The following is a 13,959-nucleotide window of genomic DNA, read 5'->3' as shown; positions in this document are numbered from 1 at the left end:
AACATTTATTAAATATAAAATCCTTTTTATAAAATATATTTTTTATATAAATACTTTTTATATGGGGAGAAATATAAGTTAAAAAACCATATTAGCAGAGCAGTCCGCCATAGCAACTTTTACTGTAATATTGCTTTTATTGCTGTGCACACAAAGCACTTAGGAAGAGCTGCACAAATCTAATCTGGCGGATTTCAATGGCGTTATCATCCCACGACTATGCAGGTGCCGGTTAGTATGAAAAATGATGTGCCTGCGACGAGTTCAGCGATCGGGTGCACTGCGTCAGCTTCGCTTGTTAAGTGGTAAGCCACAAGGCGATGTCCTTCCCCAGAGCTGCGAAGTCCTGATAATCGGTGGCGGTGGCATGGGCGCCTCCTCCGCTTTCTGGCTCAAGTCCCGGGCCCTCCAGCTGGGCCGCAAGCTCAATGTGCTGGTGGTGGAGCGCGATGCTGGAGTAAGTACAAGAGAACCTACTATATGCGGGCCAGAGTTATCCAAAAGTTGCTACATTTACTGTTAGCTACTTTAATTTTAACATTTTTCTTAGAGGGTGAGTACCTTTTTTTAATTAAATTTTAAGGTCTGGGAATCTAAAGTTTCACCCATGGTTGACCTTTTGATTTAAGCAGTTAAAAATACTTACAGTTGCGAAAAAAATAATAGCAACACCATAACGTATTTTGTTCCCGATCAAATAAATTAAGGTTGCGGTACCGATGCTAGATATTTTTCTCATCCAATAATGAAAACAAAAATTTGAAATGTCCATACCTTTATTTTTTATAATATTTTTTGTTCGGCAAGGTCTAAAATGTGGCGAAAACGAAAATAGCATTTCTATCGATTTTTTGAAATATTTAATACTTTTCGGCGGTTTGTTTTGGTGAAACATGCCTTAAAAAAATTGATTAAAATCGAACGAGGAAAGCATTGCACTTCAGATAAACGTGACATGATCAAATAACCAATTTCTAAAGGAAAATCAGATAGAAATATTGGTTGAATCCTTTAATGCACAAACAAAATTATACGAATTGCAATCACCTACAATGAGAACCCCGATACAAGTGGAAGAAAACAATCATTGGGCACACTTCCGGGTCCAGTATAATGGTATGGACTTGTTTCTCGTACTATGTAATTGGGCAATGCCACAATATACCATGGATAGAAACCATCATGGATCAACATGTGTTTGTGGATATTTTGGTGACGATGATGCTACCCTTTGCCGAATACTATTAACAAGACTATGACCCTAAGTACACCAGCAGGAAAGCCAAGGATTCGTTCCAAGATAAATCTGTTTTGGATTGGCTTGCACAGTCCCCAGACCGTAATCCCATCCAAAATTCTTGGTCAGATATAAGAAAAGCAGTTGTAGCTTCAAATCCAACTAGCAACGAATAACTTTGGGGTATAATTGAGGAATCCTGGAGCAAAATATCCCTAAAACGCTGCCAGGACCTGGTTGATTATTATTGTTATTATTGGTAATAAGGGAAACACTACTAAATATTCAATTATTGGGATGGGTGTAGTTTTAATACGCAAACATTTGTTATTAGTGAATTTGTTACTATCAAGTTTAAAATTGAACATTAAAGCAGTTTTAATGAAGTGCTGCTATTTTATCTTTCGCCTAATTTTGTCGTTCTTAACACAGTTCCTCATTTAAGATATGAATAAATAAAACAATTGTAGTTATTTTTCAATTTCTAAAAAATTAAATTGTTTAACCTTTCTAAAAAGGTATTTCAGCTCCTTTTAAACCCTAAATTGTAGGTAGGAGACTTATTCAAAGTGTTACTGGGCCAGTGCTGCTATTTTATTTTTCCACAGACGTTTTCGCACAACCAAAAAACATATTTTGCAACGTTTTAACATTTTTTTGTAATTATCAATAAAACATTAGGTTAATTGATTTAATTTCTCAGAATAATTTTGGTATTATTTGGGTATTTTGCTTTATATCTTTTCATGGAATCAGTTAAATTCTGGCATTTCTTTGCAGGAATAGAGGTCCAGGACCTTTGAAAATCTTCCATAAGTTAAAAGTTATCATATGTTTTTATTTTCGAACCTTTTCTCATCGCATCAAATACAAAATTTTTCAATTGGATTGTTATCGGGTGACTGTGCGGGCCATTTCATGTCACCGACTGGACAAAGCACGGCTTGGCAAGTTTACTTGTATGTTTTGGATCATTGTCCTGTTAGAACGGCTAAACAAGTGAAGCCTCCTGTAAGGCATATGGGAATATAACGTTCCGTGATGGTTTTAACCCTAAATACTGGCTCGATTCCATTATACAACAATTTTCCCCAAGTTTTTGCGAGGCAGCAGGACCAAAAAACTGAATCCTTGACTGTCCTCCTAAGCAATGAACTAACCTTTTGACCAATAACTTGGGCCAACCACGAGTTGCAAATGCTTGCACATATATTTAATTGCGTATCTTACCATAGTAGAAGAGAGTCTTTCCAGCAGTAATCGATTTTTTAATCATATTTTGCCTCCCCACGCCCCATTTAGTCAGGACTAAATATCAAAGAGGATTATAAAAATGCTGGGAACTATTTAAAAACACCCAAGAGTAATATAAAATATTTTGCCTCCCCACGCCCCATTTAGTCAGGACTAAATATAAAGGATTATAAAAATGCTGGGAACTATTTAAAAACACCCAAGAGTACGAGGGTCGTTTGATAAGTCCGTGACTTTTTGAATAAAATATATTTTTTTCGTCAAAGAAGCGTTTTATTTTCAATAATTCTTTTAGCTCTATACATTTAGTCAGGTTTTTCAATTTTTTATTCTTCAAGTAATAGTTTTCTCAAGCCTCAAAATATCGTTTGTTTCTGTGATGACTCTTCATTTGACCGAATCTCTTACCGCGAGCATTTCTTCATGTTTGAAACAAAAAATAGTCACAGGGGCTAAATCTGGAGAATATGCTGATGGGTAGCAGTTCGTAGCCAATTTATGAAATTTGCATGCTGACTACACACGTGTGCACCGTGCATTGTCTGATGACAAAAAAATTACGAGATCGTCTGCTTCAATGCTATAAAACGCAAACCAAAAACGCAGCTTTCTCAAAATTTTACAGTCAGCTGTTAATCGATAACTGCTGACAGGAGCAGTGTTGTATTTAGAGCAGGTGCGCGGCAAATACAAAAAGTCACGGACTTATCAAACGACCCTCGTATTATAAAATACAATATTCCTTTTTTAAAAGTATTTAATTTGAATAATTTTGCGAGTTCATATGGCACTGCTATTATTTTGACTGGGTCAATTATGTGCGTCCTTGCAATTAAGAGCGAATAAGAATAAAAAGAAAGACGAAAACCAAACAAAACTTCAAATTAGATTAAGATTAGGTATACCTATATTTCTGCATCTATGCTCTATACATATGTACTTCAAACTGTATTGTATACTTTATTGTATTGTATTGTATACTTTAATGATTTCCCATTGTAGTCAACAAAAAATATATCACTATTAAATAATTACCATTTTTTGTGATTCTTCAGTACACCAACGCTTCTACAGTGCTCTCTGTGGGCGGAGTTCGCCAGCAGTTCTCTCTGGCCGAGAACATAGAGATGTCGCTCTTCGGCTACAACTTCGTGGTTAACTGCAGCGAGCATCTTGGCGACGTGGATCTGTGCTACCAGCCGAACGGCTACCTGATCCTTGCCTCCGAGAAGGGAGCCCACATCCTGGCTCAGAACTCTAGACTGCAGAACAAGCTGGGGGCTCGAAATGAGCTGCTTGGACCGAAGGCACTGCGTCAGCGGTTTCCGTGGTTGTCCACAGAGGGCGTGGAGTTGGGATGCCACGGGATTGACAAGGAGGGATGGTTTGATCCGTGGGCCCTGCTCATGGGCTACAAGAAGAAGGCCCGTGCTCTGGGCGCGAATTTCGCGAACGGCTCGGTAGTGGGTTTTGAGTGGAACGATTCGGGCGCCCTTTCTGGAGCTGTGGTCGATGACGGAGATGGAGTTCAGCGGATGGTGAAGTTTGACACATGCGTCCTGGCAGCGGGAGCTTACTCGGGTCAGGTGGCGCGTCTGGCAGGGATTGGTGATAAGAGAGCAAAGGAGGCTTCCCTGAGAGTGCCCTTGCCGGTGGAGCCTCGCAAGCGATACGTCTATGTGGTTAGCACTCAAGGGCGGAATTGTCCTGGGCTAGCCACACCTCTGACCGTCGATCCGGATGGCACATACTTTCGGCGGGACGGTCTTTGTGGTAACTTCCTGTGCGGGCGCAGTCCGAACGAAGACGAGGAGCCCGAGTGCGAAACGCTGGACGTGGATCATGGGTACTTTGAATCGGATGTCTGGCCCACACTGGCAAACCGAGTACCTGCTTTTGAGTCAGTAAAGATACAGAGCAGCTGGGCGGGCTACTATGACCACAACACATTTGACGCGAACGGGATTATTGGCAGACATCCTCATTACAGCAACCTCTTCATTGCCGCGGGATTCAGTGGGCACGGCATTCAGCAGACTCCCGCCGTAGGTCGAGCCATTTCCGAACTCATTTTGGACGGCAAGTTTACCACACTGGATCTGTCGCGCCTCGGCTTTGAACGACTTGTGAACCAACAGCCTATGCACGAAGTGAATATCGTTTGACAAATGTATCGCAGGAGGTTCATACTTGCTTTTGATGTATTTATGTATGTACTTCTTTTATTGCAATTTCTGTTCTGTATATAGTATTTTGTATAGTAAAGTTCTCGTTTAAGTAACGTACATCTGTGTTGGTGTTTTGGCTGCCAGTAGTCAAGGGAATTTAGTTTAGTTTACGGGGATTCGACGTGGAATCAGCCACGAGATGGTCGTGTGCCTACATATAATTTATTTAAATAAGGAGTTTAAATATAATTGTAATATAACTTGCGAAATAATTGCTGACTTAGGATCAGATGGGGCGAGCGGGTTTGAGGGGGCCTGCGTGCGTATATCTGGGACTGCCCTTGTTACTTAGTTATCGTTATGTAACTCTGTGTATCTGACATTTAAACTACATACAAGATCTGCTTTAGAGATGGGTTCGCGTGGAATTATGTTCCTGTCAGGGTGAAAAAACCCAACTTGCAAGCTATTGGTAAATCTAAATAGATGTATGTTGAATGAGTGTTCCATGGACGTCCTCCTAAGCCTCGCTTTCACCAGGGGCCGCGTTTTCACCCACGTTAATGGGCACGATCAGATTCTCCTTGGACATTAGATTATATTTTGTGACGAAATGCGTAAAACGGTGGCATAGGTACGTCTCGGCCTCGAATTCGTCGAAAATGCGACGATGGTGAAAGTAGGCGTGCGAGAAGATGCGATACACTCGCCGACACACGGAACCCAGCTTTGTCACAGACGACTCCTTGATGGACACCCTAGGGGAGATACTTTGCTTATTATGTGGCTAGTTCCACCATGTCGAGAAGCCTGCATACCTGCTCGGGAAGTACTTGTTGCTGTTTAGCAGACAGGCGGCTCCGTCCAGCGTGTGGCGAGTGTAGTCAATGGCTGGACACTCCTTCGGCGTCTTGTGGGCGGCGCACAAGAATATCCACTGGTCAGTGGCTGTCATCTGTGTGCACGTCGACGGGGAGCACTCCTTCTGCAGCCGCACTGCCAGGCCGTTCAACTCCATGCAGAACTGGCGTAGGTGCTCGTACTTCCACACGCCCTCATCCTGCGCTTCGGGCATGCTCAGGATGAGTTCCACGTTGCTTGGGTCGCGTTTAATCAGCTGCTGTATGTACTGCTGCACCGCCAGCGTGCTGTCCATCTCTTCCAGGGGTTCGTCGGGCCAGCGACAAAAGTCCTGAAAGTCGAAATCGAAAACGGGTCAGAGGGCAGGGATCATAATACTGGACGCCCTGCCATCACTCACCTTGGATTTTGTGCCTGGCCGGTTTCTACGCAATATGGTCGAGCCGTCAGCCATCTTCATGTTTCACCCGGTCGAAGATGCGATGATCCACAACGTCTGTGCCTACGCCTTGATGTGAAAATCGCTGGCAGAGCGTGAATGCTAGCCTGGTCCCCGCCCCACTGGATTCTCCGGACGTTGGATCCCTGCACTGTAGTAAGCTGAGTGAACTCTACAGGCGTAGGAACATCGCTCGGCAATTGAGTGGCGTTTATCTTCCAAAACACTTTGCTTTGTGCGAGAAAATTTCTGACAAATTCTACATACATACATTTGTCTATCGATTGAGCAGCAGCGGTAGCGCGCATCGTTATCGATAGGACGACCTTACGGTATTTCCGCCAGCCCTGGCCGCAAACTGGCCACACTGACTGTAGCCAGTCATCATAAATACGAACAGATTGGAAAACTTACAAGAATTGCGTATTATCTGTGGCATTACGAGATTGTACTTTCTAAAAACTAAGTTACCGTAACCCCCTCAGCTGCAAACATGTCCTACGCGTACTTGTTCAAATACATCATTATTGGAGACACAGGTGAGTGGAAACTGCGACTCCCATCGGCACTGAATTGCCAGTGAAAAGTTGGCCATTGTCAGGGAAACAATCTGTAATTACAAACAAAACAACAAAGCAACGCGCATTGCAATCGTGGGGGTCGTACCGAAATGGGGCCTCCAGGGGGCACAAAGTAAAGAACTGATCCCAATAGACCAGAAATGCGTCGGCAGGAAAATATCCATGGAGTCGATGGGGCGAAGGAAAAATCAATAAAACCATAACAACGCATACAGGCGTTTGCTGCTCTTGGAGTTAAAGGGGGCGGGGAGCAGCCCACACATAAACCCTGCAGCTGAGTCACCCAACCACCCCCCGTAATTGAGGGATTCCGCCCCAATGAGCCACGGACTTATCAACTCTGCCTTTCGGGATGTTTAACAGCTGTTGGCATTTTCCAGTCTTCTCCACTTTTCCCCTGCACGACCGCTAACCCTTTCCCGTTTCCGCAGGCGTGGGCAAGTCCTGTCTGCTGCTCCAGTTCACGGATAAGCGATTCCAGCCGGTGCATGACCTGACCATTGGCGTGGAGTTCGGCGCACGTATGATCACCATCGACGGCAAGCAGATCAAGCTGCAGATCTGGGACACGGCAGGCCAGGAGGCTTTCAGGTACGCACTCCCATCCATATGGTTTTAATACTCAAGAAGTAAAAAGTAAAATCTTAGATTACTCCCAAAATCATTCACAAACTGCTTTCAAAATTAACAAATTTTTGCCAATTCGTATCAAAAATTACAAGTCCAAGTCGAAATAAAAATGAAAACTCGAATTCTCGTTATTTATATTAAATACAACACTTACTTAATGATTAAAACTAATTTTGTTACTGTTCATGTATATAGATGGTCAAGTAAAGGTTTTAATACATATTCTAAAAAATTGTTTGTTTGTTTTTAATTATTTCATTTTGTTTTATTATTTTATTTTTAAGTTTCCGTAGTATAAGCTTTTTTAATTAAAAATTAAATGCAAATCGTAGAACAAAAATTAAAAAAGATTCTAATCATTGAATATTATAAGCAATAACATGTACATATATAACTGTATTGTAAACAAAATTTCTATTTGGTAGATCTATCACACGCTCATATTACCGCGGAGCTGCTGGCGCCTTGCTGGTGTACGACATTACGCGACGGGAGACCTTTAACCACCTTACTACCTGGCTGGAGGATGCACGTCAGCACTCAAATTCAAACATGGTTATCATGCTGATAGGCAACAAGAGCGACTTGGATTCGCGGCGGGAGGTCAAGAAAGAAGAGGGAGAGGCCTTTGCCCGCGAACACGGTCTCGTTTTCATGGAGACTTCAGCTCGCACAGCGGCTAACGTAGAGGAGGCGTTCATAAATACGGCCAAGGAGATTTACGAGAAGATCCAGGAAGGTGTATTCGACATTAACAATGAGGTAAGAAATCGGACATTCGCCTTGGAAACTTCTTGCAATTACAGTTTTTAATCTCGTTACTAGGCAAACGGCATTAAGATCGGCCAACAACACTCGCCCACAAACCCGTCGCTGCCAGGAGCCGGAGGAGCTGCTGGAGCAGCAAACAGTGGCTGCTGCTAGGAGTAAGCCGCAGATGCCCGATTGCAATTCTGGGATAGGCGTAGCCGCTTCTGTAAAAGCTACTTTAGTGACTAACTATAGAAGATAGTGAAAGGAACAGATTTATTGTTTTTTATCTCAACCGTAACTAACCCCGTAAACATAGCTATCACTAAACTAGCATTGAACACTAAGCTAAATGTTATAACCATTAAGAACAGACAGTTGCAAGAAACACATCTCCTTGTTCAGCTACGTTTTTATTACCGAAAAGAAACCAAAAGGAAGAAGAAACCAGAAATAAACCAAAACCAACAACATTTGTGTATGTGAATGTCGTGCGTGATTTCTAAATTTTATAAAGTTTATTAAAACATTTTTAAATGTTTTATTCATGTGTTTTGTGTATATTGAAGTCAGTTTGCTAGTTACTTCGTGTACAATTGATAGATATACATTGGGATTTTGACAAAATGATATGTATATATAAACAAAAATAAAACTGTGTGAATTTTCATTGTGATTCAATTTCAGTGAGGTTTAGCCCCACAGCGCTGAGCTACGCCCCATTTTGCAATGGGTATCTGCTCCGCTTCTCTATATATACATTCATAATTAAATATATTTCCTTCCCAACGCATTTGCTTTGTCAATTTTGTTGTGCAGTCCTTTTTAGTCTTATACATATACTGGAAAACAAAAAAACAAAAAGTAAATTAACAAAATATACAAAACGTGTGAGCCGAAATGGGGTTACACAATTTACACAATCAACACGCATTAACAATGGTAACACGAAATTATGCGATTCTATGATCAATTTAGTATTTTATGAAGTTAATATATTTAAATAACGGCGATTGCTAAAACAAAACGAAAGATACAACTGTAAACGTAAATCAAATTATTTATAATATTTGTATTTGCCCAATTTGTACTTGCCCAACAATGCGGAATAATAAATATACATACTAATTATTGATATAACTATATGCATTGAATCGGTACTTACCATGGGATAACTCAAGTTTATTTAAGTGTTTTTATGTATTTTTATGACTATAGAGATGCCAGTATTTCGCCTTATAGATATGCTGTAATCTAGCAATTATACCCCAGATGTGGGTTTCAAAAAACTTTTCAATTTAATGAGGCTTTTATTGTTGGTAACCCCTCTGTTTTTAAATGAACCTTTTCCAGCCGAAAACAACAAAATAGATCGTCGCAAATACAGTTAGTTAGTTTTAACCGTTTTTTATTTAGTAAGAGGCTTTCGGTAGATAATTGTTCAATTAATGTCTTGTAAATAATATAGAATCGTGATTCTTCTTTGTTTATGTACATATTTGCTAAAGTGATTGGAATCAACAGCTTCCAGTTTCTATACGGCTATAGTGTCGCATTTACTTAATTTTCAAGGTGCATACATGATAAAACGTTCTTTTACTACGGAAATATACAATTTATAAATATTTTTGTATTTTTTTTTAATAATACTTGAACTTTTAAAGATATTACATCGGTTTGTTTTTATTTTCTAAATCTTATCTGTTTTATCTAAGAAAAATTTTGTCAAACTGCAAAAACAGGTTTTTCTATTCAACATTGACTATTTTTTATACCCTAGTTTGCTAGTTGGTTTGTTGATTTTGAAACTATTCAGATCCGCGATGTTTGGTTTTTTATTGTGAAGTTTATATTGATTGAAAATGGTCGCTTGTTATTGCATACGTTACATAGATTGCTGTTTATTGTATTCCCTTTATTAATATTCGTAAGAAATGTAAGGCAATTAAAACTATTTTTCTAATTTTTGTAAAGAAGACAATTGAGGGACCCGTTTGCACCTGGCAGTGATGCACTGCATTGATATTGATTGAAATTGAACAGTTTGTCTAAACATGAGTACAAGATGCGGTTAGTAATTGCCCTAGTGCGGTAAGTATGTTAGGTGTATATTGATACTTAGCTACGATTAGTCAAGTCAAGTATAGTCTTACAGGCTAGAGCTTAGGTATAGGCATAGTTTCAGTTACAATTCTGCTCTGATTTTATGGCTGCAACACCATTTGACATAAGAAACTCGGTAACATTTAATGCTAGTCCATTATTATGCTACAGTTCGGATTTATAGTACCTTCAATTGCATTCTACTTTCGGCTTTCAACGGTGCAGTGTAAGTAACCTAGTGTAAAAGTTGAGCTTTTTTAGTCTCTAAGACATCAATATCACTCTCTTTGGGTGCTTTCTTTTCACAGAACTCGATCAGATACGAACAGACACCGGAGAGTGCGATAAATATTCCAGCATAATAGAAGGTGTCATCCCATCTGGAAAAAAAAGCGTGGTCAGACAGCCAATTCGAAGACTGTAGAATGTCACCCAACTTACCTGCCCGTATACTCGTAAATGACGCCTGCTATAGGGGGTCCTGCGATCATTCCTACTCCCTGGACCAGTAGCACCAGACCGTAGGCACACGTGAAATCGTCCAAGTCAACAATGCTGACCAAAATGCTGGGCGTGAACGAAAAAGAGCTAGCGAAAGTAAATCCGAAAATAACGCACATGACCATCAGGCCCATGTAGTTAGTAATCAGCAGGGGCATGAAGAACACAGACGCTCCGCAGACTGAAAAATATATCGTTAACAAATTGAAAATTTTTAATAGTCGAGGGATACGCTCCTGTTAGCAACTCACCCAGCATGCACAGCGAGTAGCATATGTTGATGTTCATCCAGGGCAGATCACCCAAATAGCCTAGTCCTATCATGCCCACCGTTTGGGCAATGCCAACATCCGAAATAAACTCGGCACTCTGGCTCACTTCGTACTTGTATTGCTTCATGTAATCGGGAAGGTACAGATAGGGGATAATGAACCTGTGGAGCGTGCCAAAAGGTAGATTAGCTGCTGATTGAAATAAGGGAGCCTTATCTAGGCAATGTTGAGTTTAAATTGATATCAACTAGTTTTCTTATCGATCAAATAAGGCAGTCGGACTCTGCGGTCGTGAGGTAAGATAAACCAGGATCTTGAACTAAGGTGGCCTACTACGTAAGCTGATCGATAGCGCTGTGCTTGGAATTTTACCACGGTTGGCAAACAGTATATTGTGCAACACCCTTTCGTTTTCAACAGGTGCCAAAATTGTTTGCGACGTCTTCTGGCAAATGTAGAAATTCACTCGACGGCTTGGCACATTTGTCTTTTAATTTTAGCATTTATTGCGCTTCGAGTTCATGCGCAGCTTGGGGCCTTTGCCAATTGGACCATTGCCAGTTAAAATAGTTTCTTTTATATCAGCAAAAAGTACTCACCAAATGAACAAAAACAATGTGGAGAGATTGAAGAGGGCGAACTTCACGTCCAGAAAAAGGGAAAAGTCAAAAATGGACTTCATAGTGTCCACGAAGTTGTCATACCAGGTCTGGCGGGTGAGAAAGAAGATTTAGTTAATGTTTTTTCAAGATAAAGGACAAGATTCTTTTAGGAGTGCTTTTATTTTACTTGATAACAAATTAATATAAAATGTACTTTTAAAAGTGATTTTAAGGGACTATCTCGAAGATCAAGTAAATATACTTAGTCGAGGCTTTTATTACAAAATAATAGTTGTGATTTGTTAACTAAACTGTCAAGAGATTGTTATCTTTCAAGGTATCAATAGCTGCCTCGGTTTCTTGTGTAGGCAGAACGGAAACCGGAGGGGTCACCTTATCAGCCGTGAAAAGTATGTCTATGTGGTCCAACTAGGCGATCATACAGGGAAGCAGCTGATAAACAGCTTTGAGCATTAACCAGCTGAAGCTGTCGCCAAGCGACCGACTGATAAGGGCGGACCAAGGGTCACGGTCTACTCACATCCTCCTCCTCTTTGGCGATGGTAGTCATCGAGTTGCGGTAGATGTTGGGACAGGAGGAGGCGCGCAGCCGGTAACGGTGCGTGTTCAGCATGGCCCCGCGGTAGTGGATTGAGTTTCGGTGAATGCGCATGTCTTTAAGGAAGTTGGAGTTCCGGATCGAGATATTGCGGCGGAGGTTCGATCGGTGGTGGCTGGGTTTCTTGGAACGCGACAGTCTGCGGATTCCCGTGATGCTGTCCAGGCGTGCGCGACGAGTGGCCAGTTCGCTGTTGACTGACTGCTCCTGTTCCGGAATGGCGATTACGGTGGGCCTGATGCGCCTGCTTGGCTCCAGCAATGCGAAAGTCTCGTCCTTTGAGTAGTAGCAGTGCATGTCCTCGCTTAAGATATCCACCGAATTGTGTCGTAGGCCATTCACCTTTAGGTTGGAGATTGATGGTGTTGTATGCTTGGCCATGAAGATGTTTTCGTTAAGCGAGTATCGGGAGGAGGCGTGTTTCTGCGTGAGGTAGCCTTCGTCCGAGGAGCGCAGGGAGCCATTGGGAGTTCCGCAAGTGGAGCGCTTTTCTGATGGAGACAGCGTCTCGATGGAGGCCAGGTAAGCCTTCTTTGCTACCTCTGCCGCCTCTTGTGCTATTCCGCCCATTAGGGTATCATCGGGTGATCCTATAACGGCCGTCGATGGAGGATAGGCACCTGCTCCGGAGGACATGGACAGCAGGTTATCGCGTGATGGGGCCTCCGCGCCCTCCTTGTGGCGTAGGGAGCGTCGGCTCAGGCTCTTAACCTCGCAGATGCTGTCGAGCTCCTGAGTGCTCAGGAACGTGGGCAGGAAAATCTCGCTGCGGTAGCGCTTGAGGGCGGAGTCCAAGGGATCGTCAATCTGCTGATTGGCTTCCGTGTTGTTCTTGGTCACTAGCGAGTTCAGCACGGCCTCCTTTGTGATGCCGGTGTCCAGGAGCTTCTTAATTTCCTCCAGGCACACACTGGAGTTTGAGAAGGTGGTGACGCTTTGGGACCGACTTTCCAGTCGGTTCTCCTCGATGAGCCAGTCGGGATCACGCATCAGAGCACCGCAAACGCATGCGTTAAGCATGGTGCCTCCAAGGATTAGGGTGGCTCCCCGCCAGCCGTACGATTCAATTAGATAGGAAGTTAGGCGGGCGTAGACAAAGGTCCCGATTCCAGTACCTGATGCTCCGATTCCGGTGGCGAAGGTGCGCTTCTTGTCGAACCAAAAAGCAATAGACACCACAGCGGTCACGTACCCGATGCCTAGGCCCAGTCCCGAGATGACACCAAAGGTCACCATGAGCATCTCGATTGAGTTGCATAACGAAGATAGCGCAAACCCAAAGGCAGAGACCACACCGCCGAGGATGGTCATCTTTCGGCAGCCGTACTTGTCTACGAGATTGGACCAGATGGGCCCCATCAGCAGGGGCACGGAGAAGAATAGCGAAGATATCCAGGCGGTCTTGGAGGTGGACTCTCCGAAGTAGTCTAGCAGTTCCACATTGATTAGTCCGAATGAGAAGCTCAATCCGTCGGCAATAAGGGACACCACCAGAGAGGCGAACACCACCACCCACCCATATCCGCCGTCGGGCATCTTGGGCGTTTTCTTCTCCGTGGAACTGGAGTCAATCGAGTCGCCGGACTCGTTCGAGATCAGGCGCTTGCGTCGCTTCACCTGCCCGTTTCCGTTCATCAGGCACGTCAAGGTGCCGTCGTCCAGTTCGATGACACTGCTCCTTACCGCACGGCTGTGTCCCGCCCCATCAGCGAGCTCCTCGGCGGAGAGGTTGCAGAAGGTGACCTCCGGGAAGAGGTCGTGCTTGATGGCCTTGTGGAGTGGCGTATTGGCCGGAGCAGGCGTGAGGGGCAGGGCCTGATAATTGGAGGCCCCACCGTTCTGGTTCTGACCATTGTGGTTGTTGTTGACCGCCTCGCCGCTGTTGTTGTTGGAGGCGTTTGGATCTGACGCAAGCTTGGCCATGTCGAAGTCCCAGATCGTG

At 43.0% G+C, this 13,959-nt stretch overlaps 4 protein-coding genes across 4 annotated transcripts; 2 read left to right on the top strand and 2 right to left on the bottom strand.

The window, feature by feature from the left end:
* The first annotated feature begins 229 nt into the window (after window positions 1-229).
* On the top strand, window positions 230-4,776 carry LOC122626590 (FAD-dependent oxidoreductase domain-containing protein 1). Its single transcript, XM_043806907.1, has 2 exons — window positions 230-457; window positions 3,547-4,776. Exons 1-2 carry the CDS (start codon window positions 245-247, stop codon window positions 4,654-4,656), a joined length of 1,323 nt encoding a protein of 440 aa, XP_043662842.1. The 5' UTR covers window positions 230-244; the 3' UTR covers window positions 4,657-4,776.
* An 85-nt stretch (window positions 4,777-4,861) lies between these two features.
* On the bottom strand, window positions 4,862-6,236 carry LOC122626591 (MOB kinase activator-like 4). The gene is made up of 3 exons (XM_043806908.1): window positions 5,921-6,236; window positions 5,478-5,851; window positions 4,862-5,417 (listed from the first exon to the last, which is right to left on the bottom strand). The coding sequence occupies exons 1-3, from the start codon at window positions 5,978-5,980 to the stop codon at window positions 5,180-5,182; spliced, it is 672 nt and encodes a 223-aa protein (XP_043662843.1). The 5' UTR covers window positions 5,981-6,236; the 3' UTR covers window positions 4,862-5,179.
* Window positions 6,237-6,317: 81 nt separating this feature from the next.
* On the top strand, window positions 6,318-8,393 carry LOC122626592 (ras-related protein Rab-2A). Its single transcript, XM_043806909.1, has 4 exons — window positions 6,318-6,498; window positions 6,972-7,131; window positions 7,596-7,932; window positions 7,996-8,393. The coding sequence occupies exons 1-4, from the start codon at window positions 6,453-6,455 to the stop codon at window positions 8,092-8,094; spliced, it is 642 nt and encodes a 213-aa protein (XP_043662844.1). The 5' UTR covers window positions 6,318-6,452; the 3' UTR covers window positions 8,095-8,393.
* Window positions 8,394-9,311: 918 nt separating this feature from the next.
* Window positions 9,312-13,940, bottom strand: LOC122626588. The gene is made up of 5 exons (XM_043806906.1): window positions 11,940-13,940; window positions 11,396-11,505; window positions 10,776-10,957; window positions 10,465-10,705; window positions 9,312-10,403 (listed from the first exon to the last, which is right to left on the bottom strand). Exons 1-5 carry the CDS (start codon window positions 13,938-13,940, stop codon window positions 10,259-10,261), a joined length of 2,679 nt encoding a protein of 892 aa, XP_043662841.1. The 3' UTR covers window positions 9,312-10,258.
* Window positions 13,941-13,959: the final 19 nt, after the last annotated feature.

Source organism: Drosophila teissieri, chromosome 2L (genome assembly GCF_016746235.2).
Source record: "Drosophila teissieri strain GT53w chromosome 2L, Prin_Dtei_1.1, whole genome shotgun sequence".
NCBI classification, from domain to species: Eukaryota; Metazoa; Arthropoda; class Insecta; order Diptera; family Drosophilidae; genus Drosophila; species Drosophila teissieri.
Note: the sequence above shows the minus strand (reverse complement) of the source record. Positions and strands in the feature narration are given on the sequence as shown.